We start from the raw sequence: 26935 nt of genomic DNA on the forward strand, positions 1-26935 counted from the left end.
ACACTGAAATCTTGATGCAAATCTCATGAAGTTGCGGAAAAATTTGTATCATCCGAAATTTCTTATCATCTACAGGAAACAGAATCTATGCGCAGAACCGTGGGAAATGCATTACCGCAGATCTGTTTACGACTGAAGGGATTAATTTGCAGCTGCATGGCTGCAGCTCACTATTAGCTAGGCATAGAGCGTGAATGGCGAAGGCAACGTTGGCGATGTACGGGCAGCACTTGGTGCTCATGGGTGCGTCCGTATCATCCAAAGTGGCAAAGGAGAGTATTCGGAACACCCGAAATTTTGAACACTTTACGCAATTCACTCCGGCTGAGGAACTTTGTGAATTCGTGTCATCGCGAAATTCGTTTCAACAGCATTCATATGATTAAGATTCTGCTGTACTTTCATTCACTTTTAATGGGTGACTGCACCGCAGTGACGCATAGTGTGGTATTAAAGTCTCGCAAACCCCTGAGCGAAGGCGGGAACCTTCAACTTCCAACGGTAATCATGGACACCTCTTTTCGGTGAGGTCGTCGCAAGTTTGCACTGAGTGGCCTGAAGAGTTCTGGAATCCAATTTTCTTGGCGATAAAGGGGTCTTCTGCTGGTGGGCAAACATCAACTTAGCCAGAAAGAACTTTCTTCCGAGATTCTCTACTGTGGATCATTTGTTTCATGGACAGTTTTTGTTCGCAATCAGTGTGTCCATAATAATTGTGCCCATAATATCAGCCATGACTGTATGTGCGTTAAAAACAGGAAATTTCATACAAACCACTGTATCCTATAAAATTTATTTCTTCCAGGCCCACGAGGACAACATATTCTATTGAGAGCCCACCGAACATGACGAAAGTGCCATAAGTGCTTCACCTTTAATAATAAGTGCTTCACCTTTAATAATAAATACTAAGCAGCTTCAATGGGCAATATCAACCCTCTAACCACTTCTCGCTGGGCATGCATACAAGTAAACATTAAAAAATGTTCGCATGTATGCTTACTATGTTCTACAGACATAAAAGGACAGAGAATGGCAGTGCTGGATCTCACTGCTAGTACACTCTAAACACAAACACACCTATATGGGAGTAAAAAGGGAGTAAGTTTCTGGCACACACCCTTCTAAAGAAGGGTGTACTCTAGAGGAGAGTTTACCGCCTTTTTACTCCGTTCTGTTTAGAGTGCAGCAAACAAACCCGGGGCACTGGGCACATACCCTTTACTCTGAGGGAAGGGTGTTGGGGGACTGCACTCGCCAGGCCGTAGCCTGCAAGACATCATCACGCAATCAGGGGAAACGAAAGTTTCAAAAAAAAAGAAAAATGTGACAACTGATTAAGGCAAACATGAAAAGCACCCTGACAAAGTGGCCATTCTAACTTACAGCCATAACAAGCTAAGGTCAGCTGTTGCACAGCTATGTTTTTCTTTAATGCAATCTCCTCCCATCCTTTCACCACTTTTAACAACATAGATCAGTATCTTAAAGAGCACAGGGTAAAATTTCTGAATCAATCTTAGGGAATGGCACAGCTGAATCACATATGACATCGCAAGCAGTGTGTTATCAACAAATGTAATCACATAATCGTTGGACAGCAATGAAGGCATCCTTTGCACACATACTATTCATAAGACATACCCAAATTTCATCAGGGATATCAAGATAAATAGTTTTGTTTTTATCAGAATGCCAGATTGTTGGATGCGCCGGTGCATGTTCTCGACATGAAAGAGTGTGAAGAAGACGACAACACAAGAAAGAAGATGCACAGGCGTGCACGCCTGTGCGTCTTTTTTTTTTCTTGTGTTGTGGCCTTCTTTGTGCTCTTTAATGCTGACAAAATTTTGTTTTCATATTCAAACAGAAGCAATGGCATTCCAAACCTTGTGTTAAAGTGAATCAAGTGTACGACAACCAACAGCGCACGTGGAGCCGTTAGCATGGTCGAACTTGCCGTCAGACACCCCCCTTGCTATGCAAATTCAACGACGAACTGTAATCACCTTGGGTTAGGCCCCTTACAAGTGAGACGCTCTGCACAGGTCGCCCGGGCAGGTCGGGTTGGTGGGTGTGGCGAACGGGCCTGACTAGACTGGGAGTGAGAGGCCACGTGCGTATGGTTCATTGAAGGGACTGCCACACGACTGGCTTGTAACCACTGCCGGGACTCCTAGCATCCATGGGAGTCCCTGCATGCAAAGGAAGCCAAATAATGTTTCGAGGACAACCAAACAGCACCGAGCACCGATGCATGTGGGGAACCCTCGCTTCCTGTGAAACAACAGTGAGCTGCAGCGTTTTGCTTTGAAACAGGCGAGAACAGCTGTATACTTCATTCAATTTGTCTTGCGCGATGTGCCGCAGGCGGAAGTGTGAACGCTCAAATAGCAAAGATGCTTTCCAGTCTGACCGTTCTGGAAATGCTGGGCTGTTTCCTTAGCCTTGCAGCACAAAGGAATGCTTAAAAGGACATCCGCAATGGAAGAAAAATGCCGCAGGGACATGCCGCACAGCAGCTCGACATCAACACAGTGCCTAGCAGACATGATGAGCATTACAATTTTAATTGCCATCAGGGTGAAATCAACATTCAAATAAATTTTAAGCACGATCAACATGAAGTCTGTTAATACCAATCGTATTTCAAGTGCTTAGGACTCCTGCCTATTTTTCCATTGTTTTTTTATACTCACGGCATTATGGCAGAATAGCACAGCAACTTTGCTGTGACACATTTACACAGATGAACCTCTCTACTGTAGCACTTACCTGGGGCTGAATGCACAAGACATGTTTGCTATACAACCGGCTCACTTCCCTGCAGGCCACCGTGTGTGATTGGATGCGTTGCCACATGTCATCAGCTGGCCCGATGACATGTGGTTCGTGGCCAATCACGAGCGGTGGCCTGCAGGCAAGTGAGCCGGTTGTATAGCAAACATGTGTTGTGTATTCGGCACCAGGTTTGCCTGCTCCAATCGTGTAACACTTCTCAGGCCATACTAAAACCGGTTGCTAAATTTAACCTTAAAATGACTCCAGCAAAGCACATACCAGTATTTTTTAAAAGGCTTTGAAAAAGAAATTTAGACGGTTGGAGCAGCCCACAACTTGAAATCACTGAATTAAGATGCCTACTAATTGCAAATTGAGATAAACTATGTTTAGTTCGCAAACAAATCTACTGCCAATGTTTTGTTGCTCCTAGCAATCTTTTTTTTTTTTGAGGGGGGGGGGGGGGGGGGGGGGTAATAAAGTAACAGGTGCGTGAGAAGGGATACTAAAACACTTCAGTAGCAACGGAACTAATAAAGATGGCACAAGAACAAAATTTCCCTTCCACAACGGAAGCAAACTTTCAGATCATTACTTAACTGGTCAAAGTGACATGCCTAATAAGTAGGGGTGTGCGAATATTCAAAATTTTCGAATATAATTCGAATAGTATATTTTTAGTATTCGTATTCGATTCGAAAGCTAAGTATTCGTGTTGTTTCGAATAATCGACCCGACGCGAATATTCGTACCCAGCCGAATATTCTATTGCGAGCACCGGCGTTCATTTCTGTCCGCAAGTCCTATCAAAAGAGACATAACAATACAGCAGCGCTCAGAGCAATGTGTATCGTTGGGCCATGCAGTAGCTGACTACGTTGGTGAGCTTCTTTGTGGCTATGCCTGCGAAGCTGGTATAGTCAGAGCTCTGCACGAAATACCTCGCAATACGTGCCAGTTCAGTGCCAAGTGAGAGGGCATTTTTGTGGCTGGAGAAGTTACTTCAGCTAGAAGGGAACTAGCTACTTTTGCCTGAACGGAGCAGCCGGTCTTCCTTCGCGGCAACCTTTTATGTTCATCCCATCAACGCGCTTTTGTACTTATGGCAAGCTAGCCTTAATCTATGCTGTGTACTAGCCATCTTCTCTGATATTTCCACTCTTCTATGAATAATGTTCGAGACTTTGATACTTTTTGTGCAGCCACACACATCTTTTGTGTTCATTTCATCACTGATAGTTGAACTGTGATGTTCTTGGGTGCTCAAATAATGTTTTGTAGTGGTTAAATGCGTCTGTCCTTGATTATTCGATATTCGATTCGATATTCGGAACCAAGTATTCGTATTCGATTCGTATTCGAAAAATTTGATATTCACACACCCCTACTAATAAGACTTCCTGTTAAACTGCAATAACAACAAACTCACTGACTCAATCTGGTCACACAGCAAGCCATTATCACACAATGCTAAGAACCCTTCAGTAATTTTCCACAGCATCACTGCATTACCAGTGAAATTCAGCTACCACAGGTAGCCATACAACAGTTAACAGTTGGTCGAGCACTCAGCAGCTGGAAATCAGAATTAGGACGCTACTAAGGACACAATTAGAAAATAATTAACTGCAGGTCAACAAGGCAGGATAATGTAGTCTTTGAATGTGTAATGACTTTTGTAATAATTATTCCACACAAGGCTATAAAAGAAAAAGTTACCAGACTTTTCACTATTCCCTAAGGTGAACGAGGTGATGGCAGTAGCTGTGTCACACCCCCACCAAAGCACCCATAAGACCACCTGGAATGGAATACTCCCAGATGCCAGCATATCAGTGCAGGCCTTCCGTTATAACACACCGCAATGGCAATCCTGTTTACAGCAAGGGAAGTGTCCGATACAGCCAGTTGGGGAAGATTTAGTTAAAAACAAATATTAATCAGCATAATTACGTGGCTGTCACTTCTGTTTTGTAACGAATTCCTGCTAGTAATTTCACCAGCAGTCCTATAGCTCACCAACAAGATGACATTGCTTCATTTCACTTATCCACAGATTATCTACGCACGAATCTTTATAAGCACCTTCAGTGGTCCACCGAGGTGATGCAATGTTTTTCAACATTAGTCACTGAGCTGCCATTTGTCCGTTGCATATATTTTCCAACGTTCAGAGACCATAAAGTGCAGTCAGGAACACTGTAGGCGTGAGATACTGCACGGCCGCATAATGTGCTACAGCGCTGATACGTGTCTCCCGCGAAGCGTGGCAATCTGCATATGACCAGGGAAAGCCATTTAGTTAGCAAAGGGCACAGTGCGGCTCAAAGCCCCACGCCGCAAGCGTGAAACGCGCCAGACGAACTTCTTACGCAAGTAAGTGCGGAAACAGCGCATCTCTTGCAAAACGAAGTACTAGTACCTGTGCACACCAGCTTAAGGCCAGACTCGACGCGCGCTTCGAAATGACAAATATAAAAAAACAATAAGCAAGCGCTGCCCACAAGCGCAAAGGAATCCTCAAAATTGTGTAGTAAAGCGAGAAATTCGCATGTCACGAGTTTTTGACAGGCGGCGACAAATTCGCGGAGAAAGATCGTCTGACCAGTGTCAACAAAGGCAGCCTTGCGCGGCCTTGGTATGAGTCACCACTAGAAACTTTTCATTTGAGAGGGGCAGCAACACTGCCCGCTCTAGACTCGCGGAACGAATGCCGCTAGGCGTGAATATATGCCCGCCGAGGGTAAACAAACAGTTGGTGAGCACTGTAATCTTGTTTACTAGCTACAAACTTCCCAAGAGCGCTTTGTCGGCGGAGGCAAAGACAATGGGTTGGCTTCACAGGACCCACCGCGGTGCCCCGCGTTATCTCAAGACGTAGGCTTAGATAAGTCAAGGCGAAGCCTGACGAACCGCAGTTCTTTACCGAGATGCCAACAACCCGATTGCCGTCCCTAAATGTTGACGTTTTGAGTTAGGGAAACTGACAACGCACAACACTCAAACACCAACCTCGAGGAAGTGGTGTCACTGTGGCTCTCGCGTCGCGAAGCCGCTGGCTCTTCGACGGAAGTCGACGAAAACAACGGGGAATGCAGCTCCGACGTACTGACCGGACAATCGCTACTGCTAAGCTTCGCAGCGCATGAGTTATTTTGCAATGCGATCAACCATTACCACCGCGATACCGAGCGCGAGCAAGCCAGCTGTTTTTGAGATGATCACAAGCCACAAGCCAGTCACCGCCGGATTAGCGCTCGTTGCGCCGCCGCGCGCAAACGTTACACTCAGGCATGACTCTGGTTACAGCATCCTCGAAGGCCGTTAAAATTCCAACTTTTATCCGCAAAAAATGGTCGTTTCAGCAAGCATATAGTTTTAATGTGACTTTCAATAACAGCTGACAAATGAATTCGAGATACGAAAGACAATCCCGCCTAATTGGAAATAGTACTCCACTCACGATATCTTTTTTTTTCGTGCTTATTTACAGGCATAACCACTAGACCAAAATCTGGCGCTAAAAACGTTAAAATCATAGAGCTAATGCTAAAATTATCACGTTATATTACAAAAAAAAAATTTAAACTTGTGTTTTAAATAAATAATTTCACTTCCTGTTTTTAAGTACTATTATTTAGTTTTTGAGTTTGAATAAGTTTTATAAACAATTTTACGTTGTGCATCGTCGACGATGGCAGCGCTCTTGTTACCATGGAGTCATGCATAGAGTAGTAGTGGCATCTATGGTGGGTAACATGGTGGGTAAGCAGCGCGCTCAAAACCAAAACAAAATTAGAAAGTTTGTAGCGTTCGTGGCGCCATCTACGCCGCATCTCCCGTTCTGCCGGCTTGTGCCGTCCCTGGGTGGCCATTACTTGGCGAAGAACGCTCTTGTCGGCGGTGGTCGCGAATTGTCCGTGTTTTTTTCCGAAGCCGTGCGTCTCGTTGTTCTCTGCTCGTGTTGTGCGTGGGCCGGCATCGCGTCGAAAGGTTTTGGGATGATGGCCGATATCGCCAGCTACGATGGACACGCTGCGAAACGGCAGCGAACGGACGAAGGCCGGGTACGTAGCGCACACGTTGTCTCTGGAGGGGTGCTCGCGCGATCGCGCCCCGCGATGACAAAACCGCTCTCATGCTTGCCGGCTCGGAAGCGCAGTACACGAAGCGTGCTTTGATAGGCTTAATGCTGGCCGGCGCACAATGTGCCTTGTTTTTGCGTCCGTTTTGCCGCTTTTGTTTCTATACCATGGGGATAGTATCGGGTTGAAAAAACGAAAACAGACATGGACCTTTACCGAAGAGGAGTACGTTCGGCGGGAAGTGTCGTTCGTTCGTCGCGGTTTGCCGAGGTCGGAAAAACAATCGCCGTGTCGGGCAATGCACAACCTTCCGCTGCGCTCTAGTGGTGGTGCTGCTGTTTTATAGAATTCGACTCGTGCGGCTGGATACCCGTGGGAATAACTGCGGATGTTTCGCATGTCTGTTTTGTCTTTGCTTGATTTTGTTTCTTTTGTATTCCGTCCCGATAGCGTGACGCTTCTGGTGTACTCGCTGTTTTCACTCACACGCGCAAGAGAGCATTTGTGACCGCAACTTGCCGCCCCCGCCCGGTCAGTTTGTTGAGCCCGTTTTACAATTTTGTGTTAGTTTCAGCGGTGCGGCTGCCATGTTTTTTTTTTTTGTTCTTTTTTGCACGCGTCCGGTCAACGGCCTGGTGTGGCCGGAGGCCACCGCGGTCGCTCACGATTTCTCACGGCGGCGCCGGATTTTTTTTTTTTGTCCTTTTCTGACTCTGTTGAGGGCACCGTAAAGTGGAACAACAAAGAAATTGAAGCCAGACCGCGCGCTGTACGAGTTCTCTTGGTACCAACGAGTGTCGGTGTGCCCCCGGCTCCCCCCCTCGTCTCGAGCCGCTGTTTACGGCCACAAACGAAGCAGAGACAGAGCTGAAAAGGGGCAATTTGATAAGATGGTTCGCCGCTCTGGGCGTACGCGAGACTGCTCTGCCGGCTATGCGACGGGGCGGGCTTATTTTAAACCTCTCGCTGGTCTACCCCTTCTCCGAGGGGCGTCATATCGCCACCATCTCGGCCCTTTTTCTTCTACCCGCGCGCAACACCTCGTTCGGCGCACAAGACTGTTCGTTTGTGTTTCCAAAATAACCGCACTCACCCAGCCATCGTGCGTGAACAGTGGCTGCTTTGTCATTTCTCTCGTTTCTTCGGTAACAAAGACCCGTTGACGGGATGACGCCTTTGTGTTCAGCGCACAGTTGGGTGGTTGGGGTGTTCGCTGCTTTGACAGCAATTAAGCGGCGGGGCCACCGAGTCGACGTTGAAGAGGAAGTTAGCCGCATCATCGCGTGATCTGCTGTCCCGCGCATAGAAGACTGGCTCAGCTCGGGCCTGCAGCTTAAGATTGATCGCACTCTTGGCGAGGGTCGTGGTAGGATGTTATGCCCTACTCCACCTGACTTCTCGCCGTGCCTCGATAGCGAAGGGAGGCAGCCGTTGCTCTGGCGACCTTGTGAGATTGTTCCGGTGGCTGAACCGGCGTGGTGGCTAGTGCGTACTCGCTATTGCGTAGCGGATGTAGCTCCGTATTCGCTCTTGTGGACGCGTCTGATGTGAGGTGAACTTTTCATGGGATGGTCCGTGTCGCAGTCAATGGGTTCGTCTCCAAAGGCAAACTGCGCTCGTTAAAGAAGCGCCGAGTTACGCTTGGAAAAGTCGGGACCGCGCTGTACCCCGTGCGGCGAGCGCGCTTATCGTCGCGTACTTGTGCGTACTGGATACCCTGCTCTTGTAACGCATTCGTAATCGTTATCCACTTGGCAGAGGTCGTCTTGGTTCGGTTTGGCGCGATTTCAATCCGATACAACCACAGAAACTGGCCGTTCCTGACTGTCGTCTTGGAAGAACGCTATCATCATCTCGGAAGTAAAAGTCACGTCCACGCCTTTCGAGTGGCGCGCGGCGTCCTTTTCTTGTTAGTTTGTTCTTTGGGTGTTACTCGATTTGCTCGCTGCAGCGTTCGTTGCAGCAGGAGCATCCGATCCGTTCTAAAGCCACATCGGTGGGATCCGAACTGCCTGACGTCACTCGCGTAGCCGCTTAATTTTTTATTTTTTCCTGGCAGTTAGCGTGAAGATATCTGATTACTTTGTCGTCGTCCCGTCGCGCGCCTTTGGTGAGGTGGTGGTCAACGTTGTGACACAACTTGGCGCCGTTACCCCAAGTCTCTAGCCTTTGGCAGTCTCGTTGTCGTCGGGCTGTTTGCCGGCGCTGTGAAGTCGCTGGGATGATCCTCGTCATCGGTCAGCAACAGAGATCCAAGCAGGCGGGACCGAGCGTCTACGTAAGTTCGTATTAGCGTCGCGCGAGTTTTTTCTAGCAACTTTTGAGGAGCGTTTGGTCGTTGCCTATCGGACGATGATGGCGCACGTCAGATCTGCCTTTTGTATTAGAGCCGGTATTGGACTTCGCGCTCGGGCAGCTGTCTTCGAACAGCTGCCTTCCTTTCTTGACTAAGACGAGTGGCCTTTTGTCTTCATTTTATGGGCTCTTTTGTTTGCGTCGTTTTTCAGTAGGGTAACGAACGCGTACAATACCGGATAGACCCGCGTTGCCGCGTGCGATTGGTTACAGCATCAATGCGGTGCTTCTGTTTAAATCCGTTGGGATCGCTTGTGAATTTCGCTCTTTGCATACGAGGTATACAGTCGCTACCAACACTTAGCGGAATTTCACTCGTCCCGATAGGTACTTTTGTCGCGTTCGAAACGGCAGACCGAGCGTTAGTGGCGTCGTTTTTGTTTTGTTTTTTTTTGTCTGGCGAACTGCGCAATTGCTCTTATTAATTGCGTAGTCGCTTTGCAGGGTAACGTTTGTTTTTGTTGTGGATCGATGGATGGGGCTAAACCCAGGTGGTCGAAATTTCCGGAGCCCTGCACTGCGGCGTCCCTCATAGCCTGAGTCGCTTTGGGACGTTAAACCCCAATAAAACCAAACCAAACCAGCCTGACCCGACCGCGGCGGCCGCGTCTCGATGGAGGCGGAACGCAAAAGGCGCCCGTATGCTGCTGAATTTCAGTGCGCATTGAAGATCCCCAGGTGATCGAAATTATTCCGGTGACCTCCACTGCGGCACCTCTTTCTTCTTTCAATCCCACCTGCCTCCCTTCCCTTACGGCGCGGTTCAGGTGTCCATCGAGATATGTGAGGCAGATACTGCTCTATTTCCTTTCCTCAAAAACCAACCAACCAACCAACCTGAAGGCAAAAGTCGTACGCGTTTTTCGTTTTCTCCGTCTCTCTTGTGCGACATGAGGTGACGCTCGGAAAAAGTTTGCGACGCATACTCGCTGCTGTATAACGACGATTGCGCCCCCCCCCCCCCCCCCCCCCCCCCCCCCCCCCCCCCGCCGTCTCATTCTCTGTCTGCCAACCTACTCACCGTAAATAGCGGCATTCAATTTCGTTTCTGTATAATGTTTTGTCGGGCCGCGCTTATAGCGTAGCAGCTGCTTGCCCTGACATCTTGCTTCGCGTCCCTTCCGAGCGCTGGAGCGCTTTCTTTTCAGCGCCTTTTCGTCCTCGTCGTCTGCTCTGGCATTTTTTGTAATTTGTCTGTAGCAATTTCTTCCGGGTTTTTGTTTACTTCTTCACGTTTTTGTTCTGGTCGCGGAGCTACCTGTCTGCCCTGAGCTCTCCTATTTGTTATTTGGCTTCGTGGCAAGTTAGGAGAGAGGCTGTGGTAGTAGGGCGCTAGGAGGGGGAGGAGGGTACGAGCTGAGTGCGCGACGGTTCACGACGCGATGATGCAGCTGGCGCCTGACCTTGCCGGCTGCTTGCCTGGCCTAACTGTGCCTGTGCGAGCGTAGACGTGTACCTCCTTTGTTCTCGACTCCCCCCATCTTTATTGAACAGGAAGCTCGCGCGCCTCGTCATTACACCTGTTTTATTTTGTGCCGTCGCTGGGCGACTGTTTTTCCGTTCGTCGGAGGCGGCATGCGCTTATTCTTTCCGAATAGACGCTCGTAAATCACTTAGCGGGGCGCTGTCACACGCCGTCTGTCGGCCGAGATTGGTTTCTCGTTTCATTCGCACGGAGTGATTTGGAGCACTCCCTCTACTCCTTGTTCATTCTTGGCTTTTAAATTTCTCTCGGAAGTACAGAGTTGGCTTCTTGGTAAAACTAGGCATAGCTAATAGTGAGTTTCGTCTAGCCTTTGCAACATCGTGTCGTGTTACTCTGACGGGAGTTTAATTAGCCGGTTGGATTGCTTCTTTTGAGTGCGGAAAATGTTCAGTTTGGTTGGTTAACCACCGCTGTCGCTTGTCCGCCGCACATGTCTTCCAGTTTCGCTGAGGGTATGTTTCACTTTTGTGCTACGCTTCCCCGATTGAATCGCTGGACAGGTGGTTTGTAAACTATTTAAAAAATAAGAAATTCTCTAAGCCTGGCTCTTGCTACAAGTTGCATCTGAATTGCGCAAAATTGAGCCATCGTTATTCTTTCTACCGTAAATTCTCTCCCGATAGCGCCTAAGCTGCTGTTTAAGCATAAACCTGCTTTCGTTTTTTTTTGTCACAAATGTCTTTGATACTGCGAGGCATTTGTTATTTGTCATTTATGTTGACCCAGTGCTTCGCCTCCACTTTCTATTGTGAAGTCTTCCTTCATGTGCAGCTATTATTGTCATGCTTGCTGTGAAAGAAGTTATTGTGCCAATAATATAGATCTGATTGCATTCGCTGGGTTTGAGGTATATTCATTGTTCACTTTATTTGTTTATTTATTTGTTTATCAAATACTGCTGGCCCTTTAGAACAGGCCCCAGCAGGAGGGGCAAGAAGAATACAATATTGCACAATATGAATTCATTGCACTGAGAGCACAAAACATAACTTATTTACTGCTGAACATGTTATGTTGAGCAGTAACAGAAAATTTATACAAATGCGAAGCATGGCTATGTTTAAGAAGTAATCAGTTTGTCAATAGTGAATAGACATAATTGCATCTGAAGGCAGCTTGTTGTATTTAATTTTGCATGGGTGAAAAGAGTACTTAAAGGCGTTTATTTTGGCGTGGTATGGAGTTGGAGATTGGGCATACAATAACGTTGATGACTCATAGAAAGTTTGTTTTTAAACAAAAATAAATTTTAGTCTGGGTTTTCCTTCATGCTGGCAGTGGTGGAATGGCATGTTCTTTCATAAAACAGAGGGCGGGTCGGTCGTGTGATACTTTGAAAAGCTAAAGTGTACGGCTTTTCGCTGTATTGACTCCAGCGCTTCAATATTCTGCTTAGTGTAGGGGTCTCTGGTAGTGCAGTCATGCTCTTGTTTTAATCTGATGAGGTTGTTGTATGCTAAATGCAGGAGCGCTTTTTAGTTTGTAGCGGAGAAGACATTTTTTGGGTATGAGGTTGCGCATATATTGGCAGTATGACTGTTCCAGCTTAAAAGGTTTGTTATGGTAACACAGGTATTTACATTTATCAACATCTGTAAGGAGATGCAGTGGAGGGCTGTATGGACAGGAATGCACAAGTTTTTTGTTGGTAATCTTCATAAAAACTGCTTTAATGCGAAAGCAGTACTTGGCTATCGGGTTCGTGTCAGATGAAAGTGGACGCAAAACATGTCCACAGGCCTTGCATCATTCGGTAAAGAGTTAGGTGTAAAAGAATGATTGTATGAGATGGAAGATGGATAGCCTTTGACGTTGAAGTTGTGTGAAAATACGCAACCAAGATGAAGGTTTGAAGTAGATTAAAAGGCGATTAATTAATCAAACAAAAAAGATATATTTAATGTGGAGTGAGTAGAGGTGAAAAGTCAATTAGCCGTCAAAATAGACATGGATTTCAATATAGTGGGAGGATGTCAAAACAGCCTCAGGTGTCGAAACAGTATAAAACGAAAAAAAAAAAGTTAGAAAGTATTAATTGAAGCAAAGAGGAGCACAGTTCCAAGTGAAGCACAGAAAGGCAGAGAGTCCGGAGTGAAACAAGAGAGGTGACAAGTATGGAACAGACATCAGTGCTTTCACTTTCCCCCAATGCGGGTCGCTGCAGTGATCTCCAAAGTTTCCTTTTCTGACATTAAGTTGCATATTCAAATTGCTGCACCATGTGTCAGTTTTCTGAATGTTAGAGTTAAGGAAAACTTGACCACTAGGGCAGTTGATTTCGCTGAACAAAATTCAACCATTGGGTAACAGATTTGAACTGGTTCAGTTTTAGCACTAATGATATTATTTTTATAGTTATCTGGAATAACAACAGGCCTAGTACACTCCTTGTGGAACGCCTGAAGTAACTGGTAAAGTGCTTGAATGATAACCGTCAATGTTATCAAAACCGTGTACAGTTGGTCAGATATGATGAAACCCACATGTCTACAAATCTAGGAAGACCAATTTTCAAGTTTATGTGTTAGTATTGCTTGTGATACAGCATCAAATGCCTTTTGGAAATCTTAAAGAAAATGGCATTGACCTGCCCTGACCGGTTAAAGACTGTTGCAGAGCTGTGTATAACAGATGTGAGTTAGGTCACAATGGATAACCCTTTCCTAAATCCATGTTGGAACAGGTGAAAGTAAACCGTTGTCATCTAAATATTTGGTTATTAGTTAGCTGAAATATGCATTGCTAATTTACAGCATGTGTTAGTGAGTGAGATAGGACAGTAGTTTTAAACAAGCACCATGTGACCCTTTTTAGGCACAATGCAAGCTGTCCTCCAGTCAGAAGGCAGCCTTCCTGTGGCAAATGAGATTATTGCAAGAAATTTGGACATCATTTCAGCATAATGTTGCAAAAGGATGAAATTTTATCTGGATCCGGAGACGGAGCTAACAACATTAAAGTTAATTCAGGCAGTGATACAGTCTCAGGGTCAGGGAAAACTAAATGCATCACTGCGGAATCTACGTAGATTTGTAATTGAGTGAGTGAGTGAGTAGAAACTTTATTGATTTATAAGATTTAGCCTGCGGTGGAGGTCTTCTTCAAGTCTTCTCTTCAAGTCTTGAGGTTGCCTCCTTAGCCTTGGGTGGTCCCCTAGTCCAGGGCTCCACTGAGTCTGGCCACCTCGCTTGCGTGTGCTATGAGTGCCCTTTGGGCCTCTAGCTCGCAGCTGGTGAGCCGGCTCTCCCATTGCTCCGCACTTGGTGTGTCGTGTTTGTGGAACGATATGTTTCTGTCGCATTCCCATGTTATGTGGTATAGTGTTGGCCTCGCTTCACACCAAGGGCATGTGGCGCGGTATTGTGTCGGGAACATCTTGCTTAGTATATATAAGTTGGGGAAGGAGCCTGTCTGTAGCTTCCGCCATTTTGCGGCTTCTTCCTTGCTTAGCTCTTTGTGTGGTGGGGGGTATTTGTATCTTAGCCCCCTGTATAAACTTAGTGTCTCAGAGTACCCAGCCCCTAGGCTAGTCCAGAGCTCCTCCGGGGCTTGTGACCCCCCAGCTCGGATAGTAAGCCCTCGAGCTAGTTCGTCCGCCCTTTCGTTGCCCCAGACCCCCGCGTGGCCTGGTATCCAAATTATGTTATGTTTAAAAACACTGGAAATGGCTACGTGTTTACGAAAGGAAGCAGACAGGACGACAGAATCGTCCTGTCTACACCTTCCTCTTGTGAACGCTTCCTTTCCTGCTTTTTTTTTGTCTAGTTATGCTCCAACTGGCCGCACAAGCTATGCTTCTGCAATTCTAGGGAAATACCTATTAATCTGCTCAGCAATAGCTGTTTTTCCCACAAGGAGTGCACCCTTGGACATAATTCGGTTAACAGGCTTTCTTTTTCCCTCTAAGTAGCTCCAAAATTTTTTGGGGGGAGCCATGAATAAAGTCTTGCAGTGTGTGCTCAAAATAGTACCGTTTTGCGTCCTTTATTGCTTTAGTAAGGTTCTGTTTGTGGGTTTTAAATATGCATTGACTTGCTCTTCATCGTTTTAACCGATTAATTGTGCTTGTGAGATGCATAGTTTTCGGATTAATCTAAGGATTACTTTTGCATGTCTTCTTGATTTTTGTCGGCTTTGAAATTCTCTCTGCAGTGGGAGCAAATGTTCTTAAACCTTTGCCATAATTCAGTGACGTCAGAACTGTCAAAGCTGCACTTAAAAGTAATCTAGATCGCTTGGTTGTGAAAAATCTTCAAGCATAACTGTTTTAGTTGTGGGTTTTTTGTTCATGTCACGCACAGCAAATGAAACGTAGACCATGCTGTGATCAGACGAACCGCTTTCAACTAATAATGATAAATTTTCAATGGAACGATTTAAGAGAGTACAAGGTCAAGCACAGATGCGGAATTACCTTGCACACACGTTTGTTGTCTGACAACTTGTTGCAGGTTGTGACAAAACGTTATCACATAACTTATAAGCATGTGTGCAGAAACTTCGGTAGCTGCCAATTATGTGTGCACTTTACTGATGCAGTAGTAGTAACCTTTGTAGTGTTAGCACATGCCCATGAGCCATGATTTCCAAGCACTCTGGTGAGTGTTGCTGGTCTCTCACTGGTTTACCATTGGAACGCCCTAGTTTGCAGACTCTCAATGGAGGACTCGAGAGATTCAAATGAGAATTTCAGCGTAGCAGGCTAGCAGACTCTCAGTGGAGGACTCGAGAAAGATTGCAACGAGAATTTCAGCATAGCAGGCTATCAGACTCTCAATGGAAGGCTCGAAAGATTGAAACGAGAATTTCAGCATAGCAGGCTATTTGTGAAAGGCAAACTGAGATAACTGTTGTGGCTTTCTACGCTTTGCCGGATAATGCAGCAAACTCGAGAGCTGGCATGGTTGATGGCTGTTGCCATTGTTGTCTTGTTTTGCAATATCGTCCTTCCGTTAAAGTGCCGAGCTTGGAATGGAGGCTGACTCTGTACCCCTTGGACATGTTACTTGTTGCTGACCTTTTTTTTTGTTTGTTGTTTTCAGGATCGTGGCTATGGCAACAACCAGCAGCAGGGATACAACTACTACAATAATCAGCGAGGGGGCGGAGGAGGAGGTCGAGGGTGAGCTACCTCTTTCATTTAATTTTGTGCAAGCTGCTTGTGTGAGACTTGGTGTGCCGGTGTTGTGGAGAATACCATATTTGCTTCCATAATGAACACACTTACCCCTGCATTAATCATTAATTACATTTGCATATCTGAGGCTTCATTTCCTTAAAATCGGAAACCACACTGGCATTTGATATGTACTGCCAGCCCCGCTGAAAGTTTCCATATGACTAGTTCCTTGATTCTAAATGGTTCCATATAGATTTTATGGAGCACATGGAACTGGTATGGACTGTGTGGAAGCACGCATGGAAACTCATGGACGCCTTTTTATGTCACGTACACTGTATGGAAATTGTATAGAAATTATGTTGAATTCTTTGGACACTGTATAGACTAGATACAGATTTATATACACTTCTCTATATCTTATAGACTCCTTATTCCCATAATTCTTTAAGAGTGGCTCATATGGAATGTTTCAGGAGGGAAGGCTTAACAAAAGTTTGACATGCAATTAAAATTGGTGTGCTGTGCTTCATGTATGAACCTTACCTGCTTCAGGGTTTGATGTCAAGAGCCTTGCATAAAGCACAATAAGCAGCTCATTTATTTTTGTGTGTGTGTGTATGCAACAGGCTCTGTTTATAGCCAAAAGCATGACCGAATTTCATTGCAGACTGACAGTATTATGAGGTCCGCGTGAAAGCAAGCTTATTCCCCACGTTGCTGCCTCAAAAAGTTCCTCACAGTCTGAGAGAGCAGAAAATATCTGTGTTCCACAGAGTGTGCTCAGGTTGCCAGGAGATTGCCTCTAACACTTGGCTCTGTATTAAGACCCTTAGCCTGCCATAGGCATTAGAGAGAAGCCAACAGCCACAGAAACCGAAAGACACAGGGGATTTTTTTTTTTAATTTATTTATTTTGTGCTGTTCGATTTAGAATATTACTGAATATGTTATCGCTTAAAGCTGATTGATTAGAAAAGCAGAAGAAAAAACAACCACATGTCGCCGGTGGAATCCGAACCCACGACCTCCGAATTACGCGTCCGGTGCTCTACCGCTGAGCTACGGCAACGGCTGTCAAACCTTCTGCTTTCGGGGGTATTTATGTTTACATGTAACCTAACCTTGAGAGTGTTCATCAGCACCACCCACGTTCTGAAGCGGCGGACGTAGCACGTCCTGAGTTACCGCTGATGTGACGTAGAACATCATCGAACGGCGAGGGTGGAAGCTGTGTGAGGACCCTCTTATGCTTCCTATGGTGTCAAGGCTGCCAGAACCGAGGCCCTCGCTAAGCAGTTAAGCGAACAATGGAAGGGGATGAGGGGCTCGTTATATGAGAGAAGCCAACAGCCACAGAAACCAAGGGGCACAGGGGATTTTTAATTTATTTATTTTGTGGTGTTGATCAATTTATAATATTACTGAATATGTTGTCGCTTAAAGCTAATTGATTAGAAAAGCAGAAGAAAAAACAACCACATGCCGCCGGTGGGATCCGAACCCACGACCTCCGAATTACGCGTCCGGTGCTCTACCACTGAGCTACGGCGACTGCTATGAATGCACTATGCACTATGAAATTTTTATTTGATTATTTACATGACGTTGGTCTTCTAGACAAACTAATCCCTCCGTTCAGCCCACTCAGTGCGCATTCTCTGTGCAGTGAGCTTCGTCGCCCCATTTCTGTCTCTCCCCACATCCCTTCCCCACGCAGAGTAGCAAGTCAGTGGATTTAAATGCCAACTAAATTTTCTGTTTTTAATTTAAAAAGCTTCTATCTCTCTGTCTTCACTAGTGCAGTGTTCTAGGCAGCACTGCAGGCAGAAAAAAAAAGACTGTGCATTTTTCGTATTTTTGATGAAGCTTTCTCACCAGACTTCTTTTCAGAGTTTGCACACCTGGGTATGTGGTTCCTCTGTTAATACACTCTCATTTCACAAAGCTCAGCTCTTGTAATTTTGTATGAGGTAGCAATTTCATGCGACTCCTTTTCACCAAGTTTGGTTACTTGCTTGATGCGGTTTCTTGCATTCAGTTACAACACATGTACAAAAACAAAATGATCGATAGACTGACTTTGGTGTATGAAATTTCACATTGACCACCAGTAACCACACTTTTCAGTTTCATCTCGCAACCTAAGGAGCTCAGTTTGCATTAAGTGAAAAACTGGCATTCAGATATTCAGAAACTTTACTCATGCTATATAATTTAATGCCACTATGTAGTGAGGGGGAGTGATTGTAAAAGCTGATATTTTTACTTTGCATTAGGCGTGGTTTTATCCTTGAACCGCCAAGTGACTGGTGAGTACTCAATATCACAGTTTGCAACAACCAATACACTGCTGGTGGTGGCTTCTTCTCGTTTTCTTTACTTTTTTCCCATTCTATATCACTTTATCTTAGATAAAGATATACGCATACAGATATCTTAGTCAGCATTAGCAGTCAAGGCAGAGGCTGCATATTCAGTAGGAAGTCCTATATTCTGATGGATCACCCATGGTAGAAATTGCTAAGAATGTTAATTTGCTACAAAGACCCAAGAAAACTGCATAGCTTTGCTTCTTAGCATTCAGGTATGCTCAGAAGAATGAGTTGTAGCATTTGCAATGTCTAGATATGGAAAATAAACCATGCTTTTCGTGATTTTGCAGAAAATTTGTTAGCCAAAGCATAATAATGGAATGCAAAAAATGTAATGCTAGCATAGAAATGTGTGGGCAGCAGGATACACTCCGTATCTATTTGATAGGTTATTATTTTATTTTTTTCCTGTAAACTGTGCACAATCGATTTTACTGGCTGAAATTTATTGGAAGTGTAACCTGATGAAATACAACACTCAAGAACAAAAAACGGCCACTGAGATGCCATTCTAGACAAATTTTCTTCTTTAATAAGGAAAACATATCGTTCAGCCTTTATTTTTTTATATACACTGATCACGTGGGCAAATGAACAAGTGTAGGCAAAAGGTGCAGCTGGCTTGGGCAAATTGTTATGTGGCGTGTCATGTGGGTAGCTCAACTAGTTGTTTGCACTAGTGTGTGCAGTACTGATGTGCCTCAATTGAGTATAAATACTTGAGCCCATATCTCTCGGCAACTCTTTGAATGCTCTTGAAGGTACACCGAGGCCGACTTTATCCTAGTTATTGGTCTCAGTAAAAATTGATTCTCTGGCTCTCTTCAGCCATGTCGACACTCGTCCAGCAGCAAAAGACGTATCTATTGACGAAAAGATTTGATTTAAAAACCTTCTTACCAGTTGATGCAAACTCATGGTGCCAAGAACAATGCGTTGCCACCGCTTTTAAGTGAATGGCAGTGTAGCATAGGCTGAGGGATGGATGCTCGCCAAAAATTCGTTGTAAACATAAGCGTTTTACTTAAGGATTCAGCTAGTGATTGTGACACCTGTAGCCTTTTCTAGCTGATAACAGCTCCTGTTTTTCGTAAGAGTGGTCTCTGAGATGAGAATGCAGTAATCTGCTAATCAGGTCAGCTCGTGTTTATCCTCCTTCTCTATTTAAAGGGAACACTCGGGAAAACTTTGCCCAGTTTTTTTTTCTTAATAAAATTAGATCGGTTTTTTGTTGCTTCGTTTGTGAATGTTTGGCAGCAAAAGATGCATGTGTTTCTAAGAAATTGGGAATCAAATTTATTATTTTTTCCTGCTACTGTCGAATTGATTGTGGCATCGAAAGAATTGGTTTGGTTTAAAGTTTATGGAGGTTTAACGTCCCAAAGCGACTCGGGCTATGAGGGACGCCGTAGTGAAGGGCTCCGGAAATTTCGGCCACCTGGGGTTCTTTAACGTGCACTGACATTGCACAGTACACGGGCCTCTAGAATTTTGCCTCCATTGAAATTCGACAGCTGCGGCTGTCGGGATAGAACCCGCGTCTTTCGGGTTAGCAGCCGAATGCCATAACCACTGAGCCACCGCGGCGGCTCATCATCGCTTGTGGAAAGTAAATGGCAGTTTAGTCTAGCCTCTGAGATTAGCATACTACATGTACTTGTATGCCTGTGAATTTTTCATGTGAAAACTGCCTCTGCTGGCGAGGCTTGTATTGACTTTTTCTGGCCCTCTGTTGTCAACAGATAGGGGTTGGACTTTTCAGTTTTAACCGAAAAATGTCTGTATTCCTGGCATGCATGACATGGCTAGCTGGCTGTTGAGTACTAGGTATAGTCATTCAAAGTTGAAAATTAATGAAGTGGGAAGCCCGGGTCATGGTGGGATGATGGTATTCGTGTATAAGCAGCGCAGTTGTGCAATTGAGGTGGTGTTGCACTAGCTCACTCAGCTCTGCAGACCGGGAAGCACCATCTCCTCACCGTGTGCTAGCTGAGCGCAGTTTTTCTGCTTTCATCACCTGCTTAGAGTGGTTTGTTGATTAAGTAGGTTTACCAGCTGTATGTAGGATACTGACACGAAACCGTGCACAGGTGTCACTGAAGAGTATCGTGTTGTGGCTACCGCAACGATTGAATGGCTGTTCATCGCTGACAACCACACACTGGATCACCTATTCTTTCATTCAACCCTCTGCAATGAGCAAACGATAACATTTCAGCCTAATTCTTTGAAGAATAAACTTCCACTTGTGTTTGTCTGGTGGCTGTCTAGTTTAGCTTACGTTATGTTTTTAATATACGATGCTCTGCTTTTGTCTTCTTAACATCCCTCATTCGTATGTCTTCCCATTTTGTCACAGGCAAGAAGAGGAGAAGCCCAACCATGTACTTCTGATGACCATCCTTAACCCTGCCTACCCCATCACAGTGGTAAGAGGCAGTTGCATCTCCTATTAATGGAAGCTGCTGCTGCTAGCATGTGGTCGGGAATCATGGAAGCTCTTTGCTTGGCGGATAAATAAATTTTTAAAATTTCAGTTAATTTCAAATGGCAAAGCACAGGATTGCCATCCAAGACATCGAGGTTTGCTGAAGGGTTCCTTGTAGTGCTGGAATTAATCCTGAGCCCCCTGATATGGCACGTCTTCTAACCCTTAGTGTACCCTTGACTTGTCAGTCTGCTTTCTGTGGGCCACTGCCTGTTGAGTGTATTTCTGCATTTTACATCTTTACTTCATGAAGAAATGCACCTGGAACACTTTTTTTTTTTTTTAAGGAACATGAACAATCCTTGCAAGAAGTGCGTGCCTAGTTTCACAGCTGGCCTAACTGTTTCTTGGAGTCGCTGGTAGGCTCTCTGTGACACAATTGCCACTTTTGAGTTTGCGGAAAGAGGGTCATTGTTGTTTCGTGCTAACAGGATAAGACTCGGCACGCAAGGAATGCCTTCTGCTATGAGAACTGTCATTCATTAAGAAGCGCGGATGAAGGGACGGGTGCTGCCATCTATGTTCTAAATGTAAAAACACTATTCGACGAGCGCAGCTTGTGAAAGCCATTAAGAAAGCAGCGAAACACCCATGGTGAGGTGAGCTTGTCATGAGCTAAAAGTGGCGATCACTTGTGATGAACTGAGGTTGTCACGAACCCTTAATGGGTTAAGGTAATTGTTTTATTACTCATTTTATATCATTCATCAAGGTGCACAATTTCAGCCATTGAGATGTGGAAGAGTGAGACAGTCTTTCCACGTGGTAGCTTTATTCCCGGTAAAAGCTCTGGCGGCAAACTATGAATAGAGCTCATTTATAACCCTTCTGTTGGTCTTCTCCGAGCACACTGAAGTTGAGTTCTTTTCAATTGGTGTATGGCTGTTGTTTGAGCAGAGTGAAAGATACTGCGGCAGTTTGATAGGAAAGGCCGGGCTTGTCAGGCACGCTGTCTGGCCTTTTTATGATGGGTGGCAGAGGGGAGCTGCTTTGAGCGAGAGACTAGGCAACCACTGTTTTACGGCTTCCGTGTGACAAGGAAATGTTTCTTCTGGCAGCCTTGAACGTGCTTTGGAACTGTGCGGAAGGGGGCGCTTGTTTCTTTGCGGTCGCGAATACATGGTGGCGGCAGCAAAGAGATGACAAGGAGTGGGAACAGCAAGAACACTTGTGACAATTAATTTGGCCTGGAGGGAGCCTGCAAAAAAAGCTGTCGCATTTGTCAGATGCCTCGAAGCAAAATATGAAAAGTTGTCGAAGGTGCACATTCTTTGAAAACCCAGCTTGTACAGCCCCTCTTTGGTGGCCTTTTCATGCAAACTGCTTTATTCATGCAGATTTTTTTGTCTTGTTTTGAGCTCATTGGTAATTTATTTTGACACCCGTTCCGCGGTAGTAAATTTGTTTTAGCAGTGACGAACAAACCTGATGTTGTGGTCTGTCATCTCTTAGGGACTAACAGTTTCTGGGCTCAGATTTTTTTTTCTTTTTTTACAGCAAAAGCTGTTGCGGGTCTTGTGGAGCAGTTTAACCTGCCGTTCTACTGGGGAATCTAGTGTCAGCCTTCTTAATTACTTAAATTTATTTCACTTAATGTAATTTAATTCAGTTAAATTCAATTGCCACTTGCCATGAATGGCAGGTGGCAAATTAGAGAGAGGGATGGCAATTGCCACTTGCCATGAATGGCAGGTGGCAAATTAGAGAGAGGGATGGGCAAGTGCAAAAGGGAAGAGAGCGGGTGGGTGACCAGATCAGATTTTTCTGATTTGCATGAGCACAGCTAGGCTTTCTATTAAGGCTGACAATGTAGATTCTACGGCCAAATGCAGGGTCATATGACTTGACCAAAGCTATGACAGCTGCCGCTGATTAATTCACTTGGCCAATAAGCTTAGCTCTACAGATTTTACTTGTCTCTCTGGGAAATCTTTATAGAGATTTGTCTGGTTTTCATGTGGCCTTCGAAATGCTCCTCTGTTTGGAAGGAATTTGTGTGCAGAGGCCATTGTTTTACACTGTGGCACAAGGTTACACGAAAGTCCCTGTAAATAATGTTGAGTATGGGCATTTTAGTGCGCATTGTGTTTAAAATGTGCTTGCATGCTGGGTCTTGTGTTCAAATCACTCAATCATTTGCCGTAGCATTCCAGGCACGTTGGTCGACGGCTAGTCTTGAATATTCGAGCCTTGCATCCATAGTGTGGCGTACATTACTGGCTCAGATCAAGCCACAGACTTTTTCCAGGCTTGTCTAGGGTGCTGTGTCCTGTTTATTTGTCTACAATGGAACAAGTTTGCCTACTGGCTCAAGTGATGCTGTGCAGACCCAAGGAAGCCAAATTTAACCATGGGTTCTGGAGCTGGTACATATATTGTCACGTTGTAGTGACGGCAGTCCAGCGGTCAGTAGGACACCAACAAGACTTGGAAACGAAGCTCTTTATTTGGGCTAACTTGCGCCCGCAAAAGAACTGAATCACTTGGTGGCGGCGTAAGCAACAAGCGTGCTCGTCAATCGTCGAACTACGAATGCTTGCTGCTCGCGGCATCGTTCAATTTAAAGCCGGCAAGGAAACTTCCAGATAACAAGACAAGATCATCTACAGTAATCTGGAAAAACCTAGATGCAGCCTTTCATGGCTGCGATCAATCGAACAAAAGTGATAAGAACCCTTTCCTGCAGCCTTGAGCGTGAACGAACAAACACTACAATGATACGTGGCAATATACTGATAACCACTGTTATGACCGTGTCAGTATCTAATGTGCGGGATCATGCTGTCATTTTTCAAGCATGGGTCAGGAGAAAATGTCCTTTTGACGTCCCTCGTTCTTCACCTTTCAGGATGTCATCCACACCATCTGCACTCCCAGCGGCAAGGTGCTGAGAATAGTGATCTTCAAGAAGAATGGCGTCCAAGCCATGGTCGAGTATCCTTTTCTGTCAGTGCCTAATGCACCTTGTGCTTGCCCAGTGTCCCTAGCATTGCGTCCTCTTCACCCGAGAGCGGTTCTGCAACAGTGGTGAGTGCTCTTTATAAATTGCTTTTTAGTTTGTATGGTGGCAGCCCTCGAATTTTCAGCATTGGCCTGCATTGCAGATGACAGATTGATGGACGCATTGCGCACTTGGCATATGAAGACTGAGAAAGGCTGCTTTTTGTGTGAAAGCACGAGGTCTAAGCGGCTTGGCGAGTTCGTGTGAAGCTTGACTTTGTCTGGGACCTTAGGCAGACCATAATTAAATAAGTAAATATTGCCGTGGCTGGGATTCAAACCCATGGCGACGCGAACAGATCAGCTTCGCAGGCCTCTGCACGAGAGCACTATGCTATCCCTGCAGCCTATCACGCCTCGTGTTGAACTGCAGCACACTCTTGCGCTGTGTGTCGCACATTGTCATCTTCTTCTACTAATACTACTGCTATCGAACTAATGTATACACTCTTGCGCGGTGTATTGCACATTGTCTTCATCAACTAGTACCACTATCGAACTAATATCGTCACAAGATGGGCTGACGACTCAGCAAATCAAAACCATAAGCCTGCCAGGCTAAGCACGCTTTCACATGTCTAGTCGGTTTAACTACGTTAAAACCCTGCCGCATTTTTGGATGCTGCGCGGCCATTTACACTTAATGTGTACTTGGAAGTTGCAGATTGTATAGTTGATTCCATCAGTAACTGTACTGTTTTACAGAGTAAGGCATGCATTTACTTGTGCGTGACTTGGAAATGAAGTAGCCTTTAAGATGAAAGCTCTTAAAAAGGCGAAGTGTTTTTCAGCCCAAATATAGGGCTAGTAGTCCAATAGACTTCAATTTGGGAGACTTGTGCGTCATGAGGCCATTGACTTCCACTATACTCTGTACTCCGCATTGGCAGTTGCGGGAAGTGGTTGTGGTGACCGTGGAGTTTCGTTAGTTTACTCAAACGAAGTTGGAGGATGCTTTAGCCAGAAGGTGGCGCCAGTAGGGCTTTGGTACGTGTGGTCATAGAGTGGCCTTTATTTCGCCAGAGATGTGCGTCGCTGTCTCAACTCGATCACGGTACGCGTCGCAGTAGCTGTCTCTCGCTTCCCCCGCTCACGGGGATTTCAGCTCAATAGGCGAAGTGTAGCGAGCGACCGACAGCCCATGCCCGCGTGATCGCCATCTGCGCTCGTGCTCGATTCCCTGGAAGCAACGCGGGACCCCCCCTTGGGTTGTTCGCTCCACACCCTTTTGCTCGTATGAGGGCCGGCTCCGAATTGTCGTCGTGCCTTGTGCCCGACGCGACGCATCAGAGCCGCAGTTGTGTGTGAGTGTGTGTGTGTGGGGGGGGGGGGGGGGGGGGGTGCGTGCAGCTCGTGGCGCGGTTTCGTTTTCGGGGAAGCGGACGGCTCGCCTGGCCGTCGTGACTGGCGTGTGGAGGAAACGCGCAGGCCGGCATCGCGCCTAATATTTTCTGCTTTGGCGGCGCTGTCAGTGCTTCGCTCGTTCGCCGTGCGCCGCTGGGTCCGGTGGTTGGCGGTGTCCGTTTGTGCGTGCCGGAGAGAAGTCGTCCAGGCGGTGCTGGGCGAGCTGCTGCCTTCTTATTGTTGGGAGGAGGGACGCGGGTTATTTCTGTGCCCGCGTTCTGGTCGCCTCCTCCCCCTCGTTAGGCCTTTTTCTTTTTTTCTCGTTGCCTCCGCGAGTGACAGCTCTGTCTGGCGCGCTTAGCAACTCCGACCTCGCCGCCGTCGACGACGACGGCTCGAAGTGGCACTACGCCGCGAGGTGAAGGCTCCCCTGCCGGCTTTCTTTTGACTCAGAACGAAACAAGCGGGAAAGACGCCGGTGGTTGATGTGCGTCTGAGGCGGCCCGAGCGCGCGCGCCCGGTGCATGTCGTCATGGGTTAGCGCGGCTTTGGCGGGTTCAACGGCTGCGCGAGAAATGCGGCCGCCAGGTGTGGAAGGAGTGATGGGGGGGGCGGTTGGTCTTGGCGCTCGTTGCTGGGGGCTCGAGGTCGGCCGGCGTACGACGGTCGCAATGCAGATGGAGAGAGAGAGAATTTGGTGGAACGTTTCTCTGAACGTCGCCACCGGGCGTCTAGCCGACTTGCGGGCCGCTGCCTCATGCCAACGGTTGGATGAGGCCGGATTCGTGGTTGCGTCCATATCTTCGAGGGACACACGCAGTCTGTAACGGTCTCGTATTTGTCAGGAGCTCCGGTGTACTATATGCGTGTTCGGGAAACCAGAAGCATGTATGAACAAGCGTGGCCTCGGCTTGCCTGTTGGCTTGTAGTAGTCGGCCGCGCTGTTGGCTCGTATTAGCCCTTGAATTTGCTGGGGGCAGCTGCCAAAACGAGCATCGCAAGGCGCGAGCAGCATACGAATTGACTGAAACTGCTTGGTGGGCTAGCTAATGCAAGATACTGTGCTTCTATCTTGGACACCTTGTACATAGTGGTCGTCGTGAGGCTTGTAATCAATTCTGCATTGCGAAACTAATGCTTGTGATGGCGAAGCTCAAAAATTAACGAATAAATCAACTTTGCCAGAGGTAGTGGGAGGTTGAGAAGCGCCGAGCATTTTGAAGTCCATCCATTGCTCCGTGTACCACGCTTCGAGCGAAGGCGGCGGCGATCAAGCGTTGACGTTTTCGCGAGCAGGCTGGGGAGGAGCGCTGCGCTTGGCAGACCTGTCCGGGGAGCTTATCGCAGAAGCACGTGCCAGGTTCTAGCCCTCCCCGGCAAAGAAAAACATAGCTGATAACAACGCACCCTGATCATCGTGTCGGTTAAGCCAGCCCTCAGCGTCAGTAACTCGGCGGCCGTTTGTAGTGGCGCTAGTTGGAACATATTTTAGACTTGTGCGCGTCCGTTGTCCCGTTCTCCTTTCTCAAGGCGCTATTTTCCCGTTATATTGTCGAGTAACTTGCCTGGGTCGGTTGGGCAGGCGCCGTTCCCGGAGCTGCATTTCGAGCGATCAGAAACGAAATATATTTAATATATAGGTTGCGAGAGCATGAAGTACTTGACTACTTATAGCGAAGTATACGCTTCGTTAAAGGAAGCATATTTATTTGACGACGTTTCGATCGGAAGGCTGATCTAATTTTTAAAGAGTGAAAAAGGTCGGTCTTCCGATCGAAACTTCGAGTCAAATAAGTTTCCTTTAACGAAGCATATACTTCGACGCACACGCATGCACGCACACGCACTTGGTGTGGTAATGGAAGCAGTCGGGCCAACAGGCTGCCTCCTTATGTCCTGTCG

The 26935-nt window shown here is 46.3% G+C and overlaps 2 protein-coding genes across 10 annotated transcripts in view; one reads left to right on the top strand and one right to left on the bottom strand.

Annotated features, from left to right (window-relative positions):
* Nucleotides 1-6081, bottom strand: part of LOC149332667 (zinc finger FYVE domain-containing protein 1-like) — a 44286-nt gene extending 38205 nt beyond the window's left edge. Inside the window, exons 1-3 of one of the 3 annotated variants that reach the window (XM_089558235.1) lie at nt 5794-6081; nt 2010-2195; nt 1219-1269 (exon numbers count right to left, since the gene is read on the bottom strand). In XM_089558235.1, coding sequence (XP_089414361.1) covers nt 1219-1269; nt 2010-2131 — 173 coding nt within the window. In that variant the 5' untranslated portion in view covers nt 2132-2195; nt 5794-6081. The remainder of the gene's footprint in view (nt 1-1218; nt 1270-2009; nt 2196-5793) is intronic. The other 2 variants (XM_089558236.1, XM_089558237.1) reach the window with 2 other exon arrangements.
* Nucleotides 6082-6644: 563 nt separating this feature from the next.
* The window catches only part of sm (heterogeneous nuclear ribonucleoprotein L), a 182821-nt gene continuing 162530 nt past the window's right edge, over nt 6645-26935 (top strand). For 6 of the 7 annotated variants that reach the window (XM_089558240.1, XM_089558241.1, XM_089558244.1 and 3 more), the window contains exons 1-4: nt 6645-6848; nt 15750-15829; nt 20561-20630; nt 23538-23623. In XM_089558240.1, coding sequence (XP_089414366.1) covers nt 6783-6848; nt 15750-15829; nt 20561-20630; nt 23538-23623 — 302 coding nt within the window. In that variant the 5' untranslated portion in view covers nt 6645-6782. Of the gene's footprint in view, nt 6849-8850; nt 9145-15749; nt 15830-20560; nt 20631-23537; nt 23624-26935 lie in introns of those variants that run through there. The other variant, XM_089558243.1, reaches the window with a different exon arrangement.

This window comes from Amblyomma mixtum, chromosome 8, assembly GCF_055824585.1.
Source record: "Amblyomma mixtum isolate Tamu chromosome 8, ASM5582458v1, whole genome shotgun sequence".
NCBI classification, from domain to species: domain Eukaryota; kingdom Metazoa; phylum Arthropoda; class Arachnida; order Ixodida; family Ixodidae; genus Amblyomma; species Amblyomma mixtum.